Raw genomic sequence first — 19,785 nt, 5'->3', positions numbered from 1 at the left:
CGGAAACCACCAGCCTTCCAAGGGTTAAGACCCCAACCTTTTATTTTAGGCCCTAATCCTGCGCGCAAACCCTTTTAAATCCCTTTCCTGTGTCAGCCTGAAGCTAGCACGGAAAAGAAAGGAGATCTCTTTTCGCAGGAGCTAAAAAAACGAAGCACAGCAAACCGATTGTGACTCTCTACCTGACGTCCTTCCCAAAACCAGATTTTTACCCCAGCACCTTAATCTTTCATCAAGTTTATTATTATTATTATTATTATTATTATTATTATTATTATTATTAAAGAAAAGACGTTGATCCAACAGCACACCTTTTGTGCGAAAGCGCCGTGCCTCAAATAAATATGTGTGCTTGGACAAGCTTCGCCTGTTGGGTATTTGCCTGCTCAGCAGCTGTTAAAGGAATGGAGCCTTATGTCTATTTCCCCCTCCTTCAGTGAGCACACAGTGGTAAGCTGGGCAGAAAACATGACTCAGGATTCCCGCCCCCCCCCCCATGAAATGCTGAGTCAGATCCAAAAACAGAAGCCCCGCCCCTTGACCCACAGGGCTCCGCCTCTTGCCTGATGTACTTCCAGGTAGGGAATGGACATTTCCACAGACCTCATTCCAGCATTCATAGGCGGGAGGGAATCCAAGCTGGTAGCGGTCAATGGCTCCTGCGGAAGTGAGTTCCACAGTTCAGCTATGCGCTGTGTAAAGGACTTTCTTTTACCTAATGCAGCCTAGGACCCACGTACCTACGGGACCTCCTCTCCTGGTATGCCCCGCGGAGGACCTTAAGGTCCGCAAATAACAACACCTTGGAGGTCCCGAGCCTCAAGGAGGTTAGATTGGTCTCAACTAGGGCCAGGGCCTTTTCAGCGCTGGCCCCGACGTGGTGGAACACTCTGTCACAAGAGACCAGGGCCCTGCGGGACTTGACATCTTTCCGCAGGGCCTGCAAGACAGAGCTGTTCCGCCTGGCCTTTGGTTTGGACTAGTTCTGACCCTTATGTTTCCCTCCCCTTGTGGTCTTGATTTATCAGCTACTTTAAAAGGAGGCTGCATTTTAAATGCCATTTTAACCTGTATTTTAAATAGGGTTCCCCCTCCCCTTCTCTTTTCCCCCTATTATGTTTTTACTGTGAATTTTATTGGTGTTAGCCGCCCTGAGCCCGGCTCTGGCCGGGGAGGTCAGGGTATAAATAAAATTTATTATTATTATTATTATTATTATTATTATTATGTGAATCTTCCACGATCAGCTGCATTTGATGCCCACAAATTCTAGTGTTAAGAGAGAGGAAGAAAACTTATCTCTTTTTCCACCTTCCATGCATAATTTCCAAAACTTCCATCCTGCTGCCTCTTGCTCGCCTTTCCTCCACATTAAGAAGCCCCAAGCACTTGATGGATCGGCTTGCCCTTTCCTGAACCTTTTTCCAAACTCCCCCATTTCCATTTTGAGGCAAGGCTTTTTTTCCCTCCCAAAAGGGACCTCAAATTCCAGGGATGTGCCGCACCCTGGCAGGATCGCAGTGGCGAAAGTATGAGCAAGGCATTTGCCAAGGGACGCGATCCGCGTGGGGAGGAGACGTCGCTTGCCAAGACCTCTGGCCTAGCTGGCAAGTCCCTTCAGAGAAAGGCCGTATCCTCCTGGCTCCTTCCTCCTCCTCCTCCGAACGTCGACGCCGGTCTTCTGGGGTCCCTTGGTAGCCGTCACACCAAAGCGTGACCAACGGAGGAGAGCTCTGTCAGCCGGCCTGGACACCTCCACCCCAAAAAACTCCTCCTCATTCCCTGCGTAGGTCGGCAAAGCTTGGCTCCCTGAGGACGACAGGATGAACTGGAATGTTCCGGCCGAGCGAGGAGCACGGATCGGAGCCTCTCCAAAGGCTCTCCGTTCCAAAAGTTTGCTTTTTAAGACTTCTTGTGGCGTAATTCCTCCCAGCGCATCAGCCGCTCGTTCTGGCAGAGATCCCGAGTTCTGGAGCAGGTGTCTGGGGGGGTGGTGTCTCCTGCACCTGGAGGAAGAGGGGGTCTTCAACATCCCATAATACACCAAGCTGGAGACCGAGCCACCCAGGTTGCACCAGATTCGCAGGGCCTCTCCCCATCGCCAGCAGGACGCGTCTGTCAGAGGGTCGGACTAGGCAGACCTGAGTTCGAATCCTCACTCGGCCGCAAAGTGCACTGGGTGTGACCTTGGAGTGGGGCGGCCAGTCGCTGCCTCTCAGCCCAACCTGCCTCACAGGGTTGTTGTGGGGGCTAAGTGAGGAAGGGGAGAACCACACATGCCACCTTGGAGGAAAAAGGTGGGGTGCAATCACAATCGACCGAGCGTTCAAACTCCAGGCTGCCGGCTGCCCCCATTCTCCCAGAGCAGCCTTGCCAGCAGAATAAAGATAAAGGTAAAGGGACCCCTGACCATTAGGTCCAGTCATGACCGACTCTGGGGTTGCGGCGCTCATCTCGCTTTATTGGCCGAGGGAGCCGGCGTACAGCTGGTCATGTGGCCAGCAGGACTAAGCCGCTTCTGGCGAACCAGAGCAGCGCACGGAAACACCCTTTACCTTCCCTCTGGAGCGGTACCTATTTATCTACTTGCACTTTGACGTTTTTTCGAACTGCTAGGTTGGCAGGAGCAGGGACCGAGCAACGGGAGCTCACCCCGTCACGGGGATTCGAACCGCCGACCTTCTGATTGGCAAGTCCTAGGATCTGTGGTTTAACTCACAGCGCCACCCGTGTCCCTGCCAGCAGAATAGGAGACCCTTAATCTCATGGGTCACGGGTTCGAATCCCACACTGCGCAAAAGATTCCTGCATTGCAGGGAGATGAGCTAAATGGCGCTTGTGGTCTTCTCCAACTCTCCAGCACTACGCTTCTATCCCCATGCAACCATTTTTGGCTCCCATGAGCCAAGGTGGCTTGAGAGGGGAGTGGGGGGTGCTTAGGAAATGACCCCCCAGTTGAAAACAAGTTTGAGAAACATGGCATCGGGAGAGGGCAGGACCTTTCAGCGGTAGAGAACCTGGTTTGCATGCAGAAGGTATCTTTCTTCAGAAACATGAGGACTGGAACCTTGCTTTATTTTTAGAGGAGGGCCATTGCTCAGTGCTGGGAAATCCACGCTGCATCCAGGAGGTGCTGTTTTATCGCTTAGATTGATTGCTAGAAACTGCAGGAGGGGGGAGTTGCTCTTGTGTTCGAATCCTGGTATCAGATTTCCCACCTGGTTGGCCACGGTGAGAACATGATGCTGGGCCGCTTTTGGCCTGATTCTGCAAGCTCTTCTTGGGTTCTTAAGCTCAGCTAAGGGTGATCAGGGCTTTGAGTTGCAAGGCGTCAGGATCCTTGGTGGTCTTTGCAGCACCTTGCCCCTCCCCCATGGTGAGCGGAATAAATTATGCCCAAATGAGTTTAATTTGCATAGATTATTCAGGCCATTGCATCTGAGTTATGTCTGTTTCGGGGGCAGGGTATGCAGATGGTCTTTGTGCTCAAAACTCAAACCTCTTGCTCCTGGGTTTTCCCCAAATACTGCACAAGGAAAATCCAGATTTTGCAGCTTGCATATATTAAGCTAAATGGCAAACATTTGCATCGTTTTTATTCTGGTTACAGCTGAAAAGCTCAGTATCCCAGCTGATTCCTTCTGTTTTCATGCCCTTTTGAGCCTGCTTTTGCAACCATGTGGACTAGAAGCTTGAGCTTCATGGGGAAAGCTGTTCATCTGTGGAACTGCCTGCCTCAGGACGTGGCGGGCTCTCCTTTGCTGGGGATGCTTAAATAGAGCAGAGGAGGAGCACGGCCCTACCCCACTATGGGCCAAATTTGACATCACGATGCTTGGCAGGTGATGTGGAGCTTTGAAGTCCCAACAACCAGCTGGTGGTCGGGACGTCAAAGCCCTGCGCTGTCCTTTGAAGTCCGATTGATATGCTGATCAAGGGGAATTTCAGAAGCTGAGGTTTTGTCAGCCATAATAATAATAATAATAATAATAATAATAATAATAATATATTATTTATACCCCGCCCATCTGGCTGAGTTTCCCCAGCCACTCTGGGCGGCTTCCAATCAAGTGTTAAAAACATTACAGCATTAAATATTAAAAACTTCCCTAAACAGGGCTGCCTTCAGATGTCTTTTAAGAAGATAGCTGCTTATTTCCTTCACATCTGAAGGGAGGGCGTTCCACAGGGCGGGTGCCATTACCGAGAAGGCCCTCTGTCTGGTTCCCTGTAACCTCGCTTCTCGCAATGAGGGAACCGCCAGAAGACCCTTGGAGCTGGACCTCAGTGTCCAGGCAGAACGATGGGGGTGGAGACACTCCTTCAGGTATACTGGACCGAGGCCGTTTAGGGCTTTCAAGGTCAGCACCAACATTTTGAATTGTGCTCAGAAACGTACTGGGAGCCAATGTAGATCTTATGTAGATGTTATGTGGTCCCAGCGGCCGCTCCCAGTCACCAGTCTAGCTGCCGCATTCTGGATTAGTTGCAGTTTCCAAGTCACCTTCAAAGGTAGCCCCACGGAGAGCGCATTGCAGTAGTCCAAGCGGGAGATAACCAGAGCATGCGCCACTCTGGTGAGACAGTCTGCAGGCAGGTAGGGTCTCATCCTGCATACCAGATGGAGCTGGTAAACAGCTGCCCTGGGCAGAGAATTAACCTGCGTCTCCATGGACAGCTTTGCGTCCAAAATGACTCCCAGGCTGCACACCTGGTCCTTCAGGGGCACAGCTACCCCATTCAGGACCAGGGAGTCCCCCACAAACAATCAGCTGATTGTCAGGACTTCAGGAGTTTCTAGACTGCTGATTATCAGCTGGTTGTTGTTGCTGCTTTCAGACGGCCTTTTTACCTGTCCACACCTGGCATCATAGGTGCTTTCAGCTGATTGGCAGGTGGGCTTGGCCTGGCAAAATGGGGAGCCCTGATGCACAAGTCAGAGATCCCCTGAAAGAGATGCTAGATCCCTGTCGCCACCAGAATCCCTCATGGGTTTGATTGGATGACCTCAGTGGTGCCCCTTCTAAACTAAAAAAATAACAATAATCTATGATTCTATACAGGTCAAAATTGGGAACATAGCAGAGACATCACCTTGCCAACAAAGGTCCGTATAGTTAAAGCTGTGGTTTTCCCAGTAGGGATGTATGGAAGTGAGAGCTGGACCATAAAGAAGGCTGATCACCGAAGAATTGATGCTTTTGAATTCTGGTGCTGGAGGAGACTCTGGAGAGTCCCATGGACTGCAAGAAGATCAAACCTCTCCATTCTGAAGGAAATCAGCCCTGAGTGCTCACTGGAAGGACAGATCCTGAAGCTGAGGCTCCAATACCTTGGCCACCTCATGAGAAGAGAAGACTCCCTGGAAAAACCCCTGATGTTGGGAAAGATGGCGGGCACAGGGAGAAGGGGACGACAGAGGATGAGATGGTGGGACAGTGTTCTCGAAGCTACCAGCATGAGTTTGACCAAACTGTGGGAGGCAGTGGAAGGCAGGAGTGCCTGGCGTGCTCTGGTCCATGGGGGCATGAAGAGTCGGACACGACTAAATGACTAAACAACAACAAAAGGGCACCCAGGTGGCAACTAGGGTGGGTGTCTATATAAGAGAGGGTGGAAATTTAGGCATCTTTGTGGTGTGCTTTTCGAAGGAACAGTCCTTCTGTCCCCAGGGACTAGTCTCTTGATCGCTCTGAAGCGCGACCTCTGCACTCGCAAGCCGCCTGCCAAATCGCAGAAGGGCGGGGTGGGGGTGTCGAGTTGGCCCGCTCCGTCGGAGAGGGAATGGTGTGGTGTGTTTAACCTTGGCTTTCAAGTTTCCCTCGGCTCGCTGCTCTTTTATTTCCCAAGGAACGAGAGCGCTCCGTTCTTTTCCAAACACCCCGGCCAAACAGCTAAACGATTTCTGCTCCTTCTGGTGAAGTAATACGAGGGGAATGTTACTGTAACTGTCCAGGCCAAGAGGAGGAAGAAGTTACGCTGGATCAGCCTTTTTGTTTTCTTTCCCCTTTCTGCAAAGCTGAAGTTCAGGAGTTTAGCTTAGTTTAAATATATACAGTGAGGGAGGGGGCAAGTATTTGATCCCCTGCTAAATTTGCCCGTTTGCCCTCTGACGAAGAAACGACCAGTCCATAATTTTAATGGTAGGTTTTATTGTAGCTGTGACTTTTGTCTTCTGGGTTTCTGGGGGTTTTCCTGTTGTTGTTCTGTCTCTCACAGCTACAATAAACCTACCATTAAAATTATGGACTGGCCATTTCTTCGTCAGAGGGCAAACGGGCAATTTTAGCAGGGGATCAAATACTTTCCCCCCTCACTGTTTTTGTGTGTGTGTGTGTGTGTGTGTGTATGCACACACACACACAACAGCCTTCAGAGGCTGACAAGTCTCTGGGGATTCTAGCCTGATACAGTTGCCCTCCCTTGTCCCACGTTTATTCCTCCAGTGAAGAACAGCAGGCACTCTGCACGTCCTCAGGAGACCATTATTTTTGTTTGCTACTCTCCCCACCCCCCCAGAGGTCTGAAATATACTTGGAGTCGAGTGTGGATTTCATGCTCTTTATTCAGCTCATAGTGGTGAGGAGGAATGGAAGTTCCCCCAGAATGTCTGCTTTATATACATTATTTACACAATGGGCCCCACGTGATTGGCTAATTCCGGGATTCTCCTGTAGGCCAATCAGGTTGCGGATTCCCTTCCACCTGGAGCTGGATTGGGTGGCTCCTGTGGACCAGTCAGACTGCTGCATTCTGGACCCTATTGTTCTAGGACCAATCAGACTGCTGCATTTTGGATCCTATTCAACTAAGTACATAACAAGGTCTTTTTGCTTCAAAATCTCCCGTGCCAGGATGTAACCTTCCACCATGATCCAAATTAGGGTGCGTGGGTGTCCTCTTTTATGGGAGCAGTCCTCCTTGATGGGGAACCTTTTCCCAGCCATATTGGGCAATCTCCCAAGGGCCATGTGGCAGTGGTGGGCGGGGCCAGAGGCAGAAGTGGGCGGGGCGACGAATGTGAAAGAAAGTTCCCTTTGGGCAGGAAAACAAAATGACAAAATGTCATGATTTCTGCTTGCCCTGTGGGACTTTCGCACGCTTTGCTCCTCTGGGTGTTCACCCTCTCATGTCAACGTTTCCCTTTTTTTTAAGGGAAATCCCCTTATTCCGAATAGGATTCCTCGCAAGAAAAGGGAAAAGTTGACAGCTATGCACCCTCTCCAACTTGCTCCAGAGGGTATGGGGAACCCCAAGAGCAGATTTAAAGGAAAGAAAAAGCCTGTTATACAGAGAAATCCTTGCAATGTTGGGACGCATTGCTCATTGCCACGCTGGATACAGCACATTATTTTGTCGTTATAAATAGTCATCCTTTTTTTTATATTATTTTAGCCGTTGGCTAAATATTTGTTCTATTTATTTATTTATTTTAAATGCTCTGCTAGGTTGTAAGAAAGCAACAACCTCAAGGGGTTTGTGAAAAACATACAACAATAAAATTACCAGGGGGAGGGGAAACAATAATTCAAGACTTTAAAAATAGTTAAAGTAACATTATACTTGTTTAAAAAAAAGACTTTAAAAACAGTTAAAATAACAGTTTACTTAAAAACTTGCTTCGAATTTCCAAACAGCTTGAGTAGGCTTGCCTAAACAAAAATCGTTTTTTAGCAGGCACCGGAAAAAATACAGTGTGTTACGAAGTATGTGTCTGAACTCAATTGTGTGTCCAGCACTCACAGGTTTTCATGCACAAGAGTTTTAGGATGTGGGATTCGTTGAGAGCGCTGACTAAGTTCCTTGTCGCAGCATGGAGTGAGCTAACTAACCATTAGGATTTCTGTACTAATTTTAGCCAATGCGTTCTAATGGAGATGGGGGGGGGGGCTTGAGATGAGCAATTCCTTTAATTCCAATAATTCTGTTGTCTCTTTCCAGAGTTTCCTGCTTGTTTCTCATTTTGTTTATTTTGCTCCATGAAAAGTTGAAGGAATATAATAGCAGTCAGCAAAAACTGGTTGTCCTCGTTTGCTTTCTCATTTTGCCTGTGGAGCAGCCATTCCTAACAGGAGGTGTTGATTAGATTTTACTGGTAACTAGATTACGAGCGCTGATCTTTATACAAGGTATTAGCAGCTCAGGATTCTTCAGGGCACCTTTGAGATAAGACTGGTACCGGGGTCAAGGAAGTTCAAAATGGGCATCTCCTGCAATATTAAGTTAGGCCGACCTTTTTACTCACATCATGATCTGCAGCAATAAACCACAGAAAACGTTGTGATTGACGCGGGTGGCGCTGTGGGTTAAACCACAGAGCCTAGGACTTGCCAATCAGAAGGTCGGTGGTTCGAATCCCTGCGACAGGGTGAGCTCCCGTTGCTCGGTCCCTGCTCCTGCCAACCTAGCAGTTCGAAAGCACACCAGTGCAAGTAGATAAATAGGTACCGCTGCAGAAGGAAGGTAAACGGCGTTTCCGTGCGCTGCTCTGGTTCGCCAGAAGCGGCTTAGTCCTGCTGGCCACATGACCCGGAAGCTGTACGCCGGCTCCCTCGGCCAATAAAGCGAGATGAGCGCCACAACCCCAGAGTCGGCCACGACTGGACCTAATGGTCAGGGGTCCCTTTACCTTTACCTATTCACAAGCGAAGGCGCCTGCCTGGTGTCAATAGGCAGGGAGTTCCAAAGTTACACGAAAATATCAAGTTCTTCCAAATGCAGAACAGGTACAATAATGGTACCTGTAGCAGCACCAGTTCTGCCAGTCAGCTGGGCACCTTGTAGAAAAACTGGTCCCAAATTGTTAATGGCTCTACATACTAATAAGAGCACCTTGAACTTGGCTTGGTAATTATATTAGATATTATATTTGATTTGATTTTTGTGGGGTGGGGAGGCCAGAGGGAAGCATTACCTGATTTGACCAGACCTTGCCATTTCAGTTGAGGTCTTGTCATCTCCTGAGGCCAAGATCCTGCACTTGCCTTCCAAAATATTCTTGCACAGGGAGTGAGTGAGGCCCAGTTGTTCCTTCAGGGTTTCCCCACACTTCCAAAAAAACACAAAATATTCCCCAACACCAGCCATCTTGGCAGCTTCGAGGGGTGCTTTTAATTGCTCCTTTTTCAAAGAGGGTTTTTGGATAGCTGACCGTGTCCAAACCTGATCTGTGATTCGTCTCACGGTTTTGGATGTGAAAACATCTGCCTTCATCTGTTCCTTTGGCTGGGCATCTTAATTCCGCTGGGATGTCTGCCTGTCCTAACCTCTGCATGCCAAATCTTGTCCTTGAGTGCTGGGAAACAGAGAGAAATATATCTCCTCTCTTCCTCCCTTCCTCTGGATATCAACTCTCCCTTTTTAAAACACCTTTCTGTAAACTGAGGCAGCATGCGCAGAATCAGTGTCAAACTCCTAGTCCTCATTGTTTAGGCTTGCCATATTGTTCAGCTTATATATATATATAGAGAGAGAGAGAGAGAGCGCGCGTGTGCGTGCTCTTGGGAGCTATTTTTTAGGACAGCCCTAAAATCTCCTATTAATCCCTGTTTCCTCCTCCTCTATTCTAAGCTCGTCTTCCCCAAAGCCTCTTGAAAATTCTTCTGCATTTCCATAGAATCACGAAACTTTAGGGTTGGAAGCGATTCCAAAAGTCATTTCGTCCAACCCCCTCAGATGTAGGACTCGCAGTGCAAATTTCTCCCCACGAACACATTTTTGCAAGCCGTTCCCCCAATATAATGTGTTTTGTGTTTTATTTTTACTCTTATATTAATCTATACAGTACGGTGGTACCTCGGGTTACATACGCTTCAGGTTACAGATGCTTCAGGTTACAGATTCCGCCAACCCAGAAATAGTGCTTCAGGTTAAGAACTTTGCTTCAGGATGAGAACAGAAATTGTGCTCCGGCGGCGCGGCAGCAGCAGGAGGCCCCATTAGCTAAAGTGGTGCTTCAGGTTAAGTACAGTTAAAGGTTAAGTATGGACCTCTGGAACCAATTAAGTACTTAACCCGAGGTACCACTGTATGTGCACTTCCCCCTAATATATCCATTCCCCCCCCCAAAAAAAACCCCACCTCGTTCTGGTTCTCAACATTTTGGGAAGTGCAAATTTGGTGGATTTGGTTTGAAACACGAGCTGAATCGAATTCCATTGCCTGCTCCTGCTCCTCCTAGGCTCTGCTTGCAAACTGGCTGAAATGCGGCAATAATTAAAAGCCTTAGGACCGGCTAATTGTCATCCTTAGAAGGTCATTAGAAGGTCAAAAGATAGCCTCTTTTTCCCCCCTTCTTGACTTCCTGGGTGAAAAGATTTCTGCTTCTGTTCTTCGTTCGCCTCGCTGCTGAGGGCACCCTTGCCTGGAGAGGGCTGTTTGTTTGCAAACAATCCCATCTGATTTACCCATCAACCTTCACTTTCCTAGGCTCCTTGCCAAGATCCTGCCAACCTGTGGCCTGCGCCCACTCGGCCCCTGCTGAACGGATTAGCACGGGGTGGGGTGGGGATGCTGCCATGTCCTCAAGGTACCCAGGTGACATATTTTTTCCAAGAGGGATTTTAAAAGCTACTTTCCATGGATGTAAACAACAACAAAGCCCTCCACCACAGACCAATTGCATTTCGCCTTAAAAACCACATCACTTGCTGAAATGTTCGTGTGCCAGGCGTGCTTTTTTGGGGTGGGGTGGGGGATTGTGTCCCTGAAATGCAGAAAGCACGTTCCTGGGCCAATGCTGGAATTAAGGCACAAGTGCAATGAAGTTGATTAAAACAGTGTGGCATTTGGGCGTGTTGTGTTTTTCAGTTTTCGGATTCCAGAAAAGGTGGAGTATTCATTGCCTTGGGCCAATACCAACTCAATCTGATTTTAGATTGCAGATGGTGGAGAATTCAAAAGAAATTGTAGGTTAAATTGATATAATTTCATTTTGCTTTGTGAGTAAAATGTGTTTAAGGTTGCATCTTGTTGTTTAGTTGTTTAGTCGTGTCCGACTCTTTGTGACCCCCTGGACCAGAGCACGCCAGGCAGTCCTGTCTTCCACTGCCTCCCGCAGTTTGGTCAGACTCATGTTTGTAGCTTCGAAAACACTGTCCCACCATCTCGTCCTCTGTCATCCCCTTCTCCTTGCGCCCTCCATCTTTCCCAACACCAGGGTCTTTTCCAGGGAGTCTTCTCTTCTCATGAGGTGGCCAAAGTATTGGAGCCTCAGCTTCAGGATCTGTCCTTGCACTGAGCACTCAGGGCTGATTTCCTTCAGAATGGAGAGGTTGGATCTTCTTGCAGTCCATGGGACTCTCAAGAGTCTCCTCCAGCACCATAATTCAAAAGAATCAATTCTTCAGTGGTCAGCCTTCTTTATAGTCCAGCTCTCACTTCCATACATCACTACTGGGAAAACCATAGCTTTAACTATACGGACCTTTATCAGCAAGGTGATGTCTCTGCTTTTTAAGCTGCTGTCTCAGGTTGTCATCGCTTTTCTCCCAAGAAACAGGCGTCTTTTAATTTCGTGACTGCTGTCACCATCTGCAGTGAGTAAAGTTGCATAGAAACCATTAAAAATGATTGCCAAGTACTTGCAGATATGATGATGATGATGATGAAGAAGAAGCTTAAGCATTACCTGACCTTTTCAGAGGGTAAAATTAAAAATTTTTGGTTTCCAAAAGCAGTTTATGTATGTGGATAACTCAGTTGATTAGACTAGAGGATTATCAAGGCCTTTTCCAACCATACAATTCTTTGATTCTATTATTCATCAAACGTAGTCTTACCAAGCTAAATGTTGCACGGTCACATAGTAGCAAATTTGAATCTCTCACACCTCAAAATGTATTTTTAAGACTGAAGAAATGTGCAAAAATTAAGTTCCACACCTGTAGTGATAGCTGTGTTAGCAACATGGGTTTTAAACAGGAGAGAGAGAGAGAGAGAGAGAGAGAGAGAGAGACAGAGAGAGACAGAGAGAGAGAGAGAGAAAGAAAGAAAGAAAGAAAGAAAGAAAGAAAGAAAGAAAGAAAGAGAAGGAAGGAAGGAAGGAAGGAAGGAAAGAAAGAAAGTGTTGGGTGGCTGGTTTCTCAGATGCAACAACCTTTCAGGTGTGTTCTGATAAAACAGTATGGCTTTGTTAAGTTGCTGGTCCTCATTGCAAATTTGCCTTTCCACGGTGATACATACGTTAGCAACCTGTGGGTTTTAAAAGGAGAAGAGAGAGAGAGTTTGGCATTTGGGCCGAGTGTTCTCTTGGGTGCAGTGACCTTTTCAGACATGTTTTGATTCCACAAAGCGGTGACCTTTCCTTACACAACTCCCAGCCAAGGATGCCTTTTTTTTAATGTAGCCAATGTAACTGATTTAGAAAGATAAGTGGGGAATGTGAGCGGGTATATTTGGACGGTCCACTCCATATGGTGCCAACGCAACAAAGATTTGGACGGTCCCCAGCGGGATAAATATACCCGGGCCTGGATTAAGCAAAGTTTGACCAAACAAAGGGAGTGGGGCCCAGACCTCACAGGGCTGTCGCTCTTTGAGGATCCATGACAACCTTGCGCCTGGCCAGAGGAGGTATCCGGTCTCTCCTCTTTTTCCTGTGATAACCGCAGTAGCAGGACTGGTCCATGCGATGTCGAGACATTTTGGTTCAGGTGGGTGATGGTGATGCTCGGAGGAGGATGAAAAGGTGAGAGCGGAGCTCTTGGAAGGCGTTTTTTCAGTGTCAGCTTGCGATAAATAATGATATTTTTAAATAAACGAGTTGATATAATGAAATGAAGAGGCGACTGGATGGTTGGCGCCAGGTTGTACCTGAGGACTTGAAAGGTTGTACCTGAGGACTTGAAACCTAGGGCCAAATTCAACCAATGGGTCCTGCTGGAGGAAGTCTATGTGAGGACATCGGCGCAGTGGGGCTTTCCCCTCTCTCACCTCCCCCTGCACCGCCCCCATTCCCCCAAATTGGCTCGGGGTGCCAGGAGAACCCCGACAATGGCGCCTTGGGGTGGAGAGTGGAGATGGTTCTCTCAGGCCAGCAGAAACTTGCCTGAACTTTTTAAAAACATAAAAATAAAGCTGGGAGACTCTGCTTCCTTGAAGGTTTTGAAACAGAGCTCAGTTGGTCATCTGTCAAGAGTTCTTTAGGGCTGATTTTTGCATTTCAGGGGTTTGGACTTCAAATTACAGTGGAACCTTGGTTCTCAAACGCCTTGGTACTCAAACAACTTGGAACCCAAACACTGCAAACCCGGAAGTAAGTGTTCCGGTTTGCGAACTTTTTCGGAAGCCAAATGCACTCCTATTTGAGTGGTACACTATTTGAGTGTTACGCTGAGGTCTGTCTATTTTTTCTATTTATTTTGCGTTTTTGTGGCTCTTTTTTGTTTTGTTTTTGTGGCTGTGTAGAGCCCAGTCCAGCTACTGATTGACTGTGGGACCGCAGTACATTGTTCATTGCTTTCCTTTTCTGGATCAATGATCTCGTTAAATAGTAAAATTCATGTTAAATTGCTGTTTTAGGGATTGTTTTTAAAAGTCTGGAATGGATTAATCCATTTTGCATTACAGTGGTACCTCTGGATGCGTAGGGGATCCGTTCCAGCGCCCCGTTCGCATCCAGAAGCGAATGCAACCTGCGTCTGCACGTCAGCGCATGCGTGGGTCGCGATTCGCCGCTTCTGTGACCGTCTGCGCATGCGTGAGCAGTGAAACCCGGAAGTAATGTGCTCCATTACTTCCTGGTCGCCACAGCGCGCAACCCGAAAATGCTTATCCCGAAGCTACTTCAACCCGAGGTATGACTGTATTTTCTATGGGAAAGCGCGCCTTGGTTTTGGAATGCTTTGGTTTTGGGACGGACTTCCGGAACGGATTAAGTTTGAGAACTAAAGTACCACTGTATACCATTCTGTGGTTCTCTGTGTTATAAGAAAAAAACTGCTCCTATATCCCTTATTGGTTTTCCAAGAGCCCGTACAGAGTCTTTACATAGGTTCCCTATTGGTAGGAGAAAATAACAGAGGCCAACCAGAGAATATTGAGAAGCAAAGCGGCTAGTAAGCATGATATTTATTAAACTGTTGTAACAGAGTCCCCTACTCCGCCTACACAGGGAGGGAAGAGAGGAATCCAGAACATTGGTGTGCAAGCTCTTATTCAGTGGTACCTCGGGTTACATATGCTTCAGGTTACATACGCTTCAGGTTACTGACTCCGCTAACCCAGAATTAGTACCTCGGGTTAAGAACTTTGCTTCAGGATGAGAACAGAAATCGTGCTCTGGCGGTGCGGCGGCAGCAGGAGGCCCCATTAGCTAAAGTGGTGCTTCAGGTTAAGAACAGTTTCAGGTTAAGAACAGCCCTCCAGAACGAATTAAGTTCTTAACCCGAGGTACCACTGTATACAGTAAAGGCTTTTGAAATTGCCTCCCCTGTAGCTCAAGACCACCCCCCAAAATATAATACATACATACATCACAGAAAGAGGTAGTCCCTCGCAGAAATCCATCACAGGGGGCGGTCTACAGCAGAAAACCTGTCTGTCAGGATACCTGATAATGGTCACTGATTACTTTACCTGGGCAGCCAGGCCATTCCTTTTGAGATGCTCAATACTTAGTTTCTGAATCCAGGTATACACAAATACGCCCTAAAGATGGGAGTTGGGAGCAAAGAGACAATGGGGAGAATATTTGAGGTTGCTGGAAGAGTCAAAATGGCTTCAGGGTTCCTCTCCTGTACTATTTCAGACACGTGGTTTATATACTTACGCATGTGTTTGCCTTGTACATTTATGAACGTTTATTATATATGAGCTTAGAATTCCTATAACAATTGCCTGGTTCCATATTCTGCTTTCTCTTTTGCAAGTCTTGTGCACGGGATAATTAAGCTCAGAACATGAGTTGTGTGTTTTTTCATTGCCTAGGAAAGGGTCGTCCCCAAACAGATCTGAGCTCTTGGTTCCTCTTTCTTTCGTTTTGCAAAAAATCCAGCCTTTGAGGCACAGAGGCGAAACGCGGTTGGCACGATGGAGCCCGGTTGATCGGAATCTGTTGCACATTTTTATGAGCCAATTTCCTCTTCTGGTTCTTCACACACACACCCCCAACAAAAAATGCACTGAGTGACTGATTTATGAGTCACCCAAAACAAGAGTCTGGGTCAGCTTTTCCCCCCTCTTCCTTTCAGAAAGGTCAACGAGGGGTTACGAGTTCAGGCATCGTTCAGGGGGCTTTTACGAGCGAGGCGAGCCCACCCACCCCAAAATTCCCCCTCCAGCCTCCTTTTACAGGCCCACTTCTATAAGTCAACATTTAAAAGTGGCAGAGACACGCAAAAGAGGTTCCAAGCTTCCGTTGTTGACTTTTGAACGCTGACATTTTCCTTTAAATGTATATATATATATATATTGTTCCTTTAGGGAGCTGAAAAGGTCTTGAAGCTGGGGGGTCTCCCCCCACCCCAGGGGAAGAGGGGCTTTGCGGCAGAGAGAACAGGCTGCTACGCAGATGGTGAGGTTGCGAAAGGGGTCTGGTCTTCCCTAAACCGACGGCACAAATCGGAAGGCGATGGGGTCAGCAAGCCATGGCCAGATTGGCAGGTAAGTAAGGGGGCAGCCCTCATTTTTGGGGGGGGGGTCTGGGGTGGCAGGGTGTCTGGATGGGCCGTAGGTAGGGAAAGACTCCTCCTCTGAACCCTTGAGAGCTGCTGCCAGCCAGTGCAGGCCGTACAGAGCTTCCTAAGTCAGCCCTGCATTTGGAACCATGAGGACTGGAATCTTGGCATTATTTTAAAGCCACTGGTGGAGCGCCTTCTTTGCATGCAAAAGATCCCAGGTTTGATCAATGTCAGATCCCGGTAAGGCTGGGAAGGACTCTTGGCCTGAAACCCCGAAGAACCGCTGCCGACGGAGAAAAAGGGATACCATGGTCTGATTCTCTAGAAGGCGGCTTCCTGGGTTCCATATGCGCATAGTCTTCTGTGGCACGTGAGATCTCTGCCCCGTGGCGCTTACAGTACAGGAAAGGAGGCCAGGGAGAGAACTGAGCAAAAAGGCTAACGCATTGTAGTCATTAGAGTGTTTGACTTAGAGCCTGCAAGCCCAGGGTTCGAGTCTCACACGCTCAGCTACATTTTAAAAATTTATTTTAGCCTTTTTTCTAAATAAACAAATGCTGGGTTTTTAGCTAGCTCCTTGTCTGTTCTCGTTATTTTGGAAGGTTTTAAGTTGTTGTTCTGAATTGGTTGTTGTTGTTTTTCTGGTTCTGTTCTTTTTTTTTTTTTTAGTAAACCGCTTTGAGGTGTTTTTTTAACAATCATAAAACAAATTTTATGAAATAGATAAATAAATATGTTCTATCCTGCATTCCCCCAAAGAGATAAGGGCATCAAACACAAGCATGTTAAAACAATACAGTTTAAAAGCAAGCAAGAATGTGTTTAAAAATCCTTAAAACTATATAAAAGCAATTTACCAACCATGTAAAAACATTTGAGAGCACCTAAAATCCTTTTAAGGGACGCGGGTGGCGCTGTGGGTTAAACCACAGAGCCTAGGACTTGCCGATCAGAAGGTCGGCGGTTTGAATCCCTGTGATGGGGTGAGCTCCCGTTGCTCAGTCTCTGCTCCTGCCAACCTAGCAGTTCGAAAGCACGTCAAAGTGCAAGTAGATAAATAGGTACCACTCCAGCGGGAAGGTAAACGCCGTTTCCATGTCCTGCTCTGGTTCGCCAGAAGCGGCTTTGTCATGCTGGCCACTTGACCCGGAAGCTGTACGCCGGCTCCCTCGGCCAGTAAAGCGAAATGAGTGCCGCAACCCCCGGGGGCCCTTTACCTTTTTAAAAATCCTTTAAAAAGGCATTGCAGACCCTCACAGTTGTCCATTATCAAGTAGCTTTCATGAGGCCTTCCTGGAACCACAGTCTCTCAACCTTGAGCCTACCTCACAGGCTTGTTGTTCTGAAAAAGGAAAGGAAGGGGATCTGCTCCTCTAGCTCCTTGGAGGAAAAGGATGGCTATAAATGTCACGATAAATAAAAATGAACAGAGGAAAGTTGGAAAGGGAGGCTAAGGCTTCAGCCAGGGGGTGGGTGACTGTGGCAGTTATACAGACTTAGCACTGAGAATTAGGGCTAAGCAACTGGGGTCTGTGCCGGAGATTTAACAGGAGAAGGGGAATCTGAAATAACAAAGTCCCCGCATATGCACTTATTTAAACAATTTGCAAGAGTGCGTTTAATCCCACATATGCATTTATTTAAATAAGAATGCTCTTATTTCCACATAGAAGTTTATTTAAATCGTCCTGCTTTCCAAAGGGTTTTCCAAACGTACAATAAACAGAGTTTTACGGTGAGTTCAGCCAGAGGGCTGGACCCAGTCTCCCTGCGGAACCCCTGCAACGCTTTGCCTATTAATTTGCCCATTTCAGCTCAGCAATATCCAGAGTTTTTTGCAATTCCTTTTCCTTTGATTGGTACGACTTGTATTGTTTATTTATTGAATTTATATACCACCCTATAGGGACGCGGGTGGCGCTGTGGGTTAAACCACAGAGCCTAGGGCTTGCCGACCAGAAGGTCAGCGGTTCAAATCCCTGCAACGGGGTGAGCTCCCGTTGCTCGGTCCCAGCTCCTGCCAACCTAGCAGTTCAAAAGCACATCAAAGTGCAAGTAGATAAATAGGTACCGCTCCGGCGGGAAGGTAAACGGCATTTCTGTGCGCTGCTCTGGTTCGCCAGAAGCAGCTTAGTCATGCTTGCCACATGACCCGGAAGCTGTACGCCAGCTCCCTCGGCCTATAGAGCGAGATGAGCGCGCAACCCCAGAGTCGGTCACGACTGGACCTAATGGTCAGGGGTCCCTTTACCCTTTACCTTACCGCCCTATACCCGCAGCTCTCAGGGCAGTTTACAGAATAAAGTCAAAATATAAAACCACAAAATCCATAATCAGAATAAAATAAAAAAAATTTTAAAAGGGCTGTCAGGATGTCAATCAATGGCCACTAATCAATGGCCAGCAAAGCCATTATTTTAGCATGTTCTGTTTTGGGAAGCCTGGATTTTGAAAAAAGTGACCCTTACCTCTCTGGGCTTTTGTTTCTGCTTTTTGTTTTTGTTTCATGAGAACTAGAAACTTGCCCTGCCTCCCCACATATTCCTGGTTTTTGGCATTTTTGTACTGAGGCAGTTTGAGGTCTTTCAGTGTGTGTGCTTGTGTTTTAAAGGCTTCTGGGCTTAGATTTTGGCAGGGTCAGAAAGGAATCCATCTCTTGCCCCCAGAAGCAGAAGTCAGCCAGGTGCGCCCTGGTATTTATTGATTTCCTCTCTGTCTGGAGTGTTTCAGGTAACAACCTTCCCTGCAGGGCACAGATAGCAGACGCGGTCCAGGTGTTGCACTGATCTGCTTCGACAACTCCCCCCCCCCTCGTGCCCCCCTACGGCCCTAATTGCAAGGCAACGAACAAATTCATTTTTCCTCCTGAAAACAAAATGGAGGCGGCAATGTTCATTGTTGTTGTTGTTTAGTCGTTTAGTCGTGTCCGACTCTTTGTGACCCCCTGGACCTGAGCACGCCAGGCACTCCTGTCTTCCACTGCCTTCCGCAGTTTGGTCAAACTCATGCTGGTAGCTTTGAGAACACTGTCCCACCATCTGGTCCTCTGTCGTCCCCTTCTCCCTGTGCCCACCATCTTTCCCAACATCAGGGTTTTTTCCAGGGAGTCTTCTCTTTTCATGAGGTGGCCAAAGTCTTGGAGCCTCAGCTTCAGGATCTGTCCTTCCAGTGAGCGCTCAGGGCTGATTTCCTTCAGAATGGAGAGGTTGGATCTTCTTGCAGTCCATGGGACTCTCAAGAGTCTCCTCCAGCACCAGAATTCGAAAGCGCCAATTCTTCGGCGATCAGCCTTCTTGATGGTCCAGCTCTCACTTCCATACATCACTACTGGGAAAACCATAGCTTTTACTATACAGACCTTTGTTGGCAAGGTGATGTCTCTACTTTTCAATAATGTTCATTATTGATCCCTTTATTTAGCAGAATACCACTGTGACTGCAGCAAAACCTCTCAGCCATTTGCAAGAAGTATTGAAATCACCCACCCGGGAAAAGTTCAAAACTTTTAAAGATATTTAAAGTTAACAGTAAAAAACAACAAACCAAAACAGATTTAAATTCCACTCAAATTCTACGTGTCTGGGGGCAGGCTTGCATAAATGACTGCGTTTTAAGCAGGCGTTGAAATAAAGAATATAGAAAAGGCATCAAGAGGCAATTTTAGGTCAATTTCTTGCAAATGCAGAACGGATATTATGCGGCGCTGGCTCCGCAGGTCGACGCAGTTGAGGGAGCACCTATCGAAAGGTGAGATCCGAGGGCCAGACAGAGACTGCTTGAGGGCCGCTTTTGGGAGTTTGAGGGCCGCATTTGGTCTAGGACGATGACAGGAGCTGGAAGTTGGGGGGGGCACAGGTTCCACAGCCCCTAGCGTGACCTCTTGGGGACACGCAGAGGAAAAGGGTGTGTGTCTTTTTTTCCATCAAGATTTACGGGATTCCTTTTCACGCATTTCAGGCAGAGAATTCCCACTGAAAGCTCATGGGGCGCAACCGGAAGACCCCCCCCCCAAGCTGGGGTTCCAGTCCACCAGATGCGTCTCTCTTGGTGGGGTCCGTCTGCGTGATGTGGGGGGAGCCAGGAAATGGTTAGCGTTTCCTACCCCAAAGTATGCATTCCAGATGGCGTAGCAACAGCTTTTCTTTTCTTTTTCTAAAAAAAAAGG

General features: G+C 47.6%; 1 protein-coding gene across 2 annotated transcripts in view; it reads left to right on the top strand.

Annotated features, from left to right (window-relative positions):
• ADAMTSL4 (ADAMTS like 4) overlaps positions 1-19,785 on the top strand; it is an 85,146-nt gene that overhangs the window by 11,469 nt on the left and 53,892 nt on the right. For both annotated transcript variants that reach the window (XM_080984487.1, XM_080984486.1), the window contains one exon: positions 15,424-15,603. In XM_080984487.1, coding sequence (XP_080840613.1) covers positions 15,572-15,603 — 32 coding nt within the window. In that variant the 5' untranslated portion in view covers positions 15,424-15,571. The remainder of the gene's footprint in view (positions 1-15,423; positions 15,604-19,785) is intronic.

Source organism: Podarcis pityusensis (genome assembly GCF_964106645.2).
Source record: "Podarcis pityusensis genome assembly, chromosome: 16".
Classification (NCBI taxonomy): Eukaryota; Metazoa; Chordata; class Lepidosauria; order Squamata; family Lacertidae; genus Podarcis; species Podarcis pityusensis.
The sequence above is the reverse complement of the archived record's forward strand: the minus strand, read 5'-3'. Positions and strand labels throughout refer to the sequence as shown.